Genomic DNA, 7,830 nt, shown 5'->3' on the forward strand with positions numbered 1-7,830 from the left:
AGAAATTTTGAAAAATCAGTGAAGTGCCTAAAAATGAACTAAAGTTCAGGTGGTGCCACTGCTTTTAGTTTATAATTTAATTTTGTACAGTTTGACTGTAAAACTTTGAGTGTATGATAATTTGTCTGTTCAGGACTCAGAGACACTCTGCTTCTGGATCTCGTGCGGAGTCTCCCAGCGGCTCGAGGGGAACGACTCTCACTAACGGAGAAATAAACGGAGAAACCTCCTCACACCTCCGCACAGGTACGCTTCATCCTTAAAATTTTTCATATCACATATAAATAGTTACGTTTCCAAATAATATACATGTGTGTATGTGTGTTCAGGTAAAGGTGAGTTGCCGGTGGAGGTGTTGGAGAATGGGCGTGGCAGTCTGGGCCATACCCCCCCTCCATCATCTCCATCACTCAGATCTACAGGAAGCAGTGCTCCTATTGGTCCAGACAGTGTAGCCCCACCCCCTGCAGACACAGCCCCACCCTCCACTGAGGACCAGCCCACAGAGCCTGCCATGGAATCCTTACCTGCAGGGTGTGTGTGTGTGTGTGTGTGTGAGGGGCATGGTTGCCTAATCAAACATGTCTAGGTTACATGTATAGTTTTGTGTGTCATGTATGTGGAGTTATAGTATGTATTTGTTGGTGTGCAGTTATGTCACGTGTGCAGTTGCCTGTATTTGCAGCAGCAAATGTTGCGTGTAGTATATGTAATGCAGCTGTACATGTTGTGTGTGAGGTCATATATGTCTTGTGTTCACTTTGTGAACGTGCAATTGCATGTTGCAGATGCAGCTGAATGTTTTGCTGCGTGTGCAGTTGTATACATGCTGCAGTTGTATATATTGCATGTGCAATTAAAGTAAATATATATTTTTAAATATAATAATTATATATATATATATATATATATATATATATATATATATATATATATATGTGTGTGTGTGTGTGTGTGTGTGTGTGTGTGTGTGTGTGTGTGTGTGCAGAATTCCATTATTAATCTCTCTCTCTCTCTCTCTCTCTCTCTCTCTCTCTCTCTCTCTCTCTCTGTCGCTCTCTGTCGCTCTCTCTTACTCTCTCTCTGCAGCTGGGAGCAGAGAGTTCTCCCTCATGGACGAGTTTATTACGTTGATCACAACACTAAAACTACAACCTGGGAACGACCCCTCCCACCTGGGTCAGTATCTGAATATAATCACTCTCTTCACTTCTTTCATTTTTTTCTCGCATTTTTTACATTTCTGCGAGCTTTAATCACACAACCATATTTATTTACTGTGTTGACAAAACATCACCGAAATAAAAAGAAGAGAGAACACAAGGAGATTTAAGAAATCAGTGCAAAGAATTCAGGTTAGTTTTTAGTTTCATTCAGAAAATATTACAACCCTATTTCCAAAAAATTTGGGATGCTGTGCAAAATGTTCTAAGCAAAATGTAAATAAAAACAAAAAATAATTTAAACACTATATATTTCATTAAAAATAGTACAAACACAACAAATCAAATGCTGAAATTGAGAATTTTATTGTTTTTTGAAAAATATTTGCCCATTTTTAATTTGATGCCAACAGCACATTCCAAGTTGGGACAGGGGAACAAAAAGCTGGTAAAGTTGTGTAATGCTAAAGAAAACACCAGTCAGTAACATGATTTGGTATAAATAGCATCTCAGAGAGGTGGAGTCTTTCAGAAGTGAAGATGAGGAGGGGTTCACCACTCTGTGAAAGACTTCTTCTTCTTTCGGCTGCTCCCTTTAGGGGTCGCCACAGCGGATCATCTGCCTCCATCTTGCCCTATCCACTGCCTCCTCTACTTTTACACCAACCATCTCCATGTCCACCTTCACTACATCCATAAACCTTCTCTGAGGTCTACCTCTTCTCCTTCTATCTGGCAGCTCCATCTCCAAAATTCTTTGACCAATATATCCACTATTCCTCCTCAACACATGTCCAAACCATCTCAACCTGGCCTCTCTGGCTTTATCTCCAAACTGCTCCACCTTCACTGTCCCTCTGATCTGCTCATTTCTAATCTTGTCCATCCTTGTCACTCCCAGCGAAAATCTCAGCATCTTCATCTCCGCCACCTCCAGCTCAGCCTCCTGTCTTTTAGACAGAGCCACAGTCTCCAAACTTTGTGAAACTCTGTGAAAGACTACATGATCAAATAGTGCAACAGTTCAAGAAAAATGTTTCTCAACAAAATAACAAAGAACTGCTTTTCATCATCTGTGGTACATTATATCATTAAAAGATTCAGAGAATCTGGAAAAATCTCTGTATGATAGAACAAGGCCAAAAACCAGTATTTGCTGGCTGTGATCTTTGGGCCCTCAGACGGCACTGTATTAAAAACAGACATGATTCTGTAGTGGAAATCACTGCATGGGCTCAGAAACACTTCTGAAAACCACAGTCTGTGAAAACAGTTCATCACTGCATCCACAAATGCAAGTTAAAACTCTAAAACACAAAGAAACCAAATATAAATAGGACCCAGAAATGCTGCCACCTTCTCTGGGCCTGAGCTCATTCAGAATGGACTGAGGGGAAGTGGAAAAGTGTCCTGTGGTCTGATGAATCAACATTTGGACACTGTGTGCTCCGGGCTGAAGACCACTCAGCTGGTTATCAGTGCACAGTTCAAAAGCCAGTATTCATGATGGTTTAGGGGGGCATTAGTGCAGATACAGATACAGCAGCGTCTCCTCAGTTCCCAAGCACTTACAGAGTACTGTTAAAGAAGAGGTGATGAAGCACAGCAGTAAACAGACCCCTGTCCAAACTTTTTGGACTGTTCATCAAATTCAAAATGGGTGAATATTTTTCAAAGGACAATAAAATTTCTCAGGTTTAACACTTGATATCATTGCATTATATTTATATTTTCATTCTGCGCAGCGTCCCAGTTTTTGGGGTTGTAGAATATACTCAGCTCCCCAGGAGCTTATGGTGCTAACTGACAATTCCTTCACCAATAGCATGGTGCTAATTGCACTACACCTGATCTGACTGATGGTCTGGCTTTGTGGTAAGGGGAGGGTGGGGGGACTGGGGGGACTGGGGGAACATGATTTTTCACTGAACTATCATTTTAAAGCGCTGGTGTTGATGTGTCCTGGTTGTGAAAGCGTAAAGGTCGTCCTGCTTCAGTTTTTTCCGCTGCAGTCGAGCTGGAGAACAGAAGCTCTTTCAGAACAGGCGGCTCTTCTGAGCATCAATTAGCGTAGCACACTAACAGCAGCTTGGGGCCTGCATTAGCCAGCCTGAGGGAGACCGGAGAGTGTGAGTGTGGAGGGTGTGTGGACAACACACACATACACACACACACACACACACTCACACAGACATGTACAGTCCGTGCTGCTCTGTGGGAGAGACTTCAGCCTGGAGAACACAGAGAGAATATGTGCTGTTTTCTCTGCTAAATTCTGCTGGGCTGAGGTCAGAACTATGAGAATAGCCACAACCTCAACACCACCCCCCACCCCTCCAACCTGACATAGTGTGTTTAGATATGAGCTCCATACATGGAGACAGACTAAAACAACACAGCTCTGTGTGAATATGTGTATGTATGTCTACAGGTATATATACATAACACCAAGCCCACCTCCCTGTATCTACACTCACTGTCCACTTTATCAGCTCCACTGACCGTATGGTGTCACTCTACAGTTATTCTACATTTACAGACTGTAGTCCATCTGTTTCTCTGATACTTTGTTACCCTGTTCTTCAGTGGTCAGGACCCCCAGAGGACCCCCACAGACAGGTATTATTTGGGTGGTGGGTCATTCTCAGCACTGCAGTAACACCGACATGGTGGTGTGTTGTGCTGGTCTGAGTGGATCAGACACAGCAGTGCTGCTGGAGTTTTTAAACACTGTCTGCTCACTGTCCACTCTATTAGACACCCCTACCTTGTCGGTCCACCTTGTAGATGTAAAGTCAGAGACGATAGCTCATCTGCTGCTGCAGTTTGTGTTGGTCATCCTCTAGTCTTTCATCAGTGGTCACAGGATGCTGCCCACAGGATGCTGTTGGCTGGATATTTTTGGTTGGTGCACTACACTCAGTCCAGCAGTGACACTGAGGTGTTTTAAAACTCCAGCAGCACTGCTGTGTCTGATCTCCTCAGACCAGCACAACACACACTAACATGCCACCATCACATCGGTGTCAGTATACACTGGGCAGTGAGAGTAGATACAAGGTGTTTCTAATAAAGTGCTAAGTGAGTGTATATGTGTCAGTGACAAATAAGGTTTTCAAACATGGTAATTTATATAAATTATATTAAAAAGGGCATATGTACATTTTCATATCTGTATATATAATTGAATTTATACTTGTGTATTTTCTGTCTTTACATTAATGGCATTTGGCAGACGTTCTTATCCAGAACGACTTACAATTTGATAGTTTTTACACCGGTAGGTGAAGGTGGTGTTAGGAGTCTTGCCCAAGGACTCTTATTGGTATAGTGTAGGCTGCTGACCCAGGCAGGGGATTGAGCCCTAGTCTACAGCGTAGAAGGCAGAGGTGTTACCCACTACACCATACCGACAACTATATACCCGCTACACTATACCAACCTTAGATATAGTGAGTGTGTGGTCTGGTTGCTCCATCTGACTGACTGATTGTGCCACCTGACCTTTCAGACTAATCTAACAGGCATCTACTTAGACACCCGCAGAAGCCTTTGTCCTTCAAATTGAGTTCATCCTCACATTTTGACAAATATAAACATTATTATAATGATTATGCGTTTTCATGGTTCTCCTGAGGTCGGACCACCTGACATGGTAACTCAACGACTCAAACATCATACACTGCTCAAAAAAATAAAGGGAACACTTAAACAACACAATATAACTCCTGAAATCAAACACAATATAACTGAAATCAAACTGTCCACTTAGGAAGCAACATTGATTGACAATCAATTTCACAGCTGTTGTGCAAATGGAAAAGACAACAGATGGAAATTATTGGCAATTAGCAAGACACACTCAATAAAGGTGGGGACCACAGACCACTTCTCAGTACCTTTCTGCTTTCTGGCTGATGTTTTGGTCATTTTTGAATGTTGGTGGTGCTTTCACACTCGTGGTAGCACGAGACGGACTCTACAACCCACACAAGTGGCTCAGGTAGTGCAGCTCATCCAGGATGGCACATCAATGCAAGCTGTGGCAAGAAGGTTTGCTGTGTCTGTCAGTGTAGTGTCCAGAGGCTGGAGGCGCTACCAGGAGACAGGCCAGTACACCAGGAGACATGGAGGAGGCCGTAGGAGGGCAACAACCAGGCAGCAGGACCGCTACCCCCGCCTTTATGCAAGGAGGAACAGGAGGAGCACTGCCAGAGCCCTGCAAAATGACCTCCAGCAGGCCACAAATGTGCATGTGTCTGCACAAACGGTTAGAAACCGACTCCATGAGGATGGTATGAAAGCCTGACGTCCACAGATGGGGGTTGTGCTCACAGCCCAACTCCGTGCAGGATGCTTGGCATTTGCCAGAGAACACCAGGATTGGCAAATTCGCCACTGGCGTCCTGTGCTCTTCACAGATGAAAGCAGGTTCACACTGAGCACATGTGACAGACGTGACAGAGTCTGGAGACGCCGTGGAGAGCGATCTGCTGCCTGCAACATCCTTCAGTTTGACCGGTTTGGCAGTGGGTCAGTAGTGGTGTGGCGTGGCTTTTCCTTTGGAGGGCTGCTCAGCCCTCCATGTGCTTGCCAGAGGTAGCCTGACTGCCATTAGGTACCGAGATGAGATCCTCAGACCCCTTGTGAGACCATATGCTGGTGCGGTTGGCCCTGGGTTCCTCCTAATGCAGGACAATGCTAGACCTCATGTGGCTGGAGTGTGTCAGCAGTTCCTGCAAGATGAAGGCATTGAAGCTTAGTCCAGGTCTGGGAGGAGATTCCTCCGGAGACCATCCGCCACCTCATCAGGAGCATGCCTAGGCATAGTAGGGAGGTCATACAGGCACGTGGAGGCCACACACAATACTGAGCCTCATTTTGACTTGTTTTAAGGACATCACATCAAAGTTGGATCAGCCTGTCGTGTGTTTTTCCACTTTAATTTTGTGTGTGACTCCAAATCCAGGCCTCCATTGGATAATAAATTTGATTTCCATTGATGATTTCTGTGTGATTTTGTTGTCAGCACATTCAACTTTGTACAGAACAAAGTATTCAATGAGAATATTTCATTCATTCAGATCTAGGATGTGTTATTTGAGTGTTCCTTTTATTTTTTTGACCAGTGTACTTTAACTGAATCTGTGACCTCGAGAGTACACATGAAGGTCACTCGGGGTCTTTTTAGGATGTATCCAGGTCCCTCTTTGGGGAAAACAGTTGTTTGTTTTTGGTTGTGACAGTTGAGGAAGTAAGAACTTGTGGACAAAAGTTTTTCAGTGAGTTGAGCTCTTTTAAAGGTGCCTTATTTTGCAACATGGTCTTTATTTAAAAGCTTTCAAACATAAAATTATGGGAAATTATGTTTAATTTGGAATTTTAATTAGTTAATAACTAAATTATCTTTTTGGTAGTCAGCTTAATCAACTTATAGGGTTGCACCACCTGGCATTTTTGGCTTTTGGAGGCAAAAAGAAATGAAAATGAATTTTTTATGGATGCACTAAAAACGGTTTACGCATAAGAGGCATTGTTGAATAATTTGGACAATGTCAAATATTCATTAAATAATTTTTTGGGACAAAAATGTACTTGGACATGTCACGTTAGTGACCCTAATGTGTGTGTGTGTGTGTGTGTGTGTGTGTGTGTGTGTGTGTAGGTGGGAGAAGCGTGTGGATCAGCGCGGTCGGTTCTACTACGTTGACCACAACACCAGGACCACCACATGGCAGCGGCCCACACCTGAATCCGTCAGAAACTACGAGCAGTGGCAGAGCCAGCGGAGCCAGCTACAGGGAGCCATGCACCAGTTCAACCAGCGATACCTGTACCAGGTGAGAGAGAGAGAGTGGGGGGGGGGGTGGTGGGTATGTGCTGTATGGACCATATAACCTGTGACTTCATCTACCTCCGTCTCGTCCTTATAGTCTTCCTGCTGTGACCCTTCTGTCTGAACTCTCAGTACTTTTCCACTCCTCCTGCCACACTGACTCAGCTGTCCCCTGCAGCAGTGCATGCTGGGTAGAGTGGCGTACCCCGGGGGTGGTGTTTTATTCAGTTAAGAATAATAAGCTGCTTTGGGCGGGTTGTTGAGAGCTAATTACTGTAAATGTTGCCGAAACCGATCCAGAGCTATTTCTGGCTCCGCCTCCTGCAGCTCCACCCAGAGGCTGAAACAAGAATAGCATCCACCCCCTCAGGTCTGGGGCTGGACGCTGACAGACAGACGGCCTGTTTTAGAATTCACCCACAGCTGATAGCAGCAGGGACCATGTTTATCTAAGAGATAGAGAGAGTCTAGTATCTGATGTACTGACTCACTTCTGTGGACTGGACCATATCTTAAAATTATTAAAAATTGTTATTATGCAGTTTCTTGCAGCTTTGACCAACTTTCTGTTTTGTTTTTAGTTTCTTTGTTATTTTGAAAATTAACTTTCTAAATCATTTGTAATAAACCATATATTAACTCCTTAAATGGTCATGTCCTGCCTGCAAATATTTCCTGGCCAAGTGTCCTGTTTCACTTGGATACACATCACATTCAAGAAGAAAGATGCGTTTGATTGACTTTTAAAAGTGACCTGAACTCGTTTGAAGGTGAGAGAAGGGAGAAGCTGCTGTTATTACTTTTAAATTGAAGCATATTCACCAGCTTACA

At 43.7% G+C, this 7,830-nt stretch overlaps 1 protein-coding gene across 3 annotated transcripts in view; it reads left to right on the top strand.

Moving 5' to 3' along the window:
* Window positions 1–7,830, top strand: part of wwp2 (WW domain containing E3 ubiquitin protein ligase 2) — a 67,868-nt gene that overhangs the window by 20,349 nt on the left and 39,689 nt on the right. For all 3 annotated transcript variants that reach the window (XM_017717226.2, XM_017717228.2, XM_017717227.2), the window contains 4 exons: window positions 134–246; window positions 330–534; window positions 1,090–1,179; window positions 6,829–7,003. In XM_017717226.2, the coding sequence (XP_017572715.1) occupies window positions 134–246; window positions 330–534; window positions 1,090–1,179; window positions 6,829–7,003 (583 nt within the window). The remainder of the gene's footprint in view (window positions 1–133; window positions 247–329; window positions 535–1,089; window positions 1,180–6,828; window positions 7,004–7,830) is intronic.

Source organism: Pygocentrus nattereri, chromosome 8, assembly GCF_015220715.1.
Source record: "Pygocentrus nattereri isolate fPygNat1 chromosome 8, fPygNat1.pri, whole genome shotgun sequence".
NCBI classification, from domain to species: Eukaryota; Metazoa; Chordata; class Actinopteri; order Characiformes; family Serrasalmidae; genus Pygocentrus; species Pygocentrus nattereri.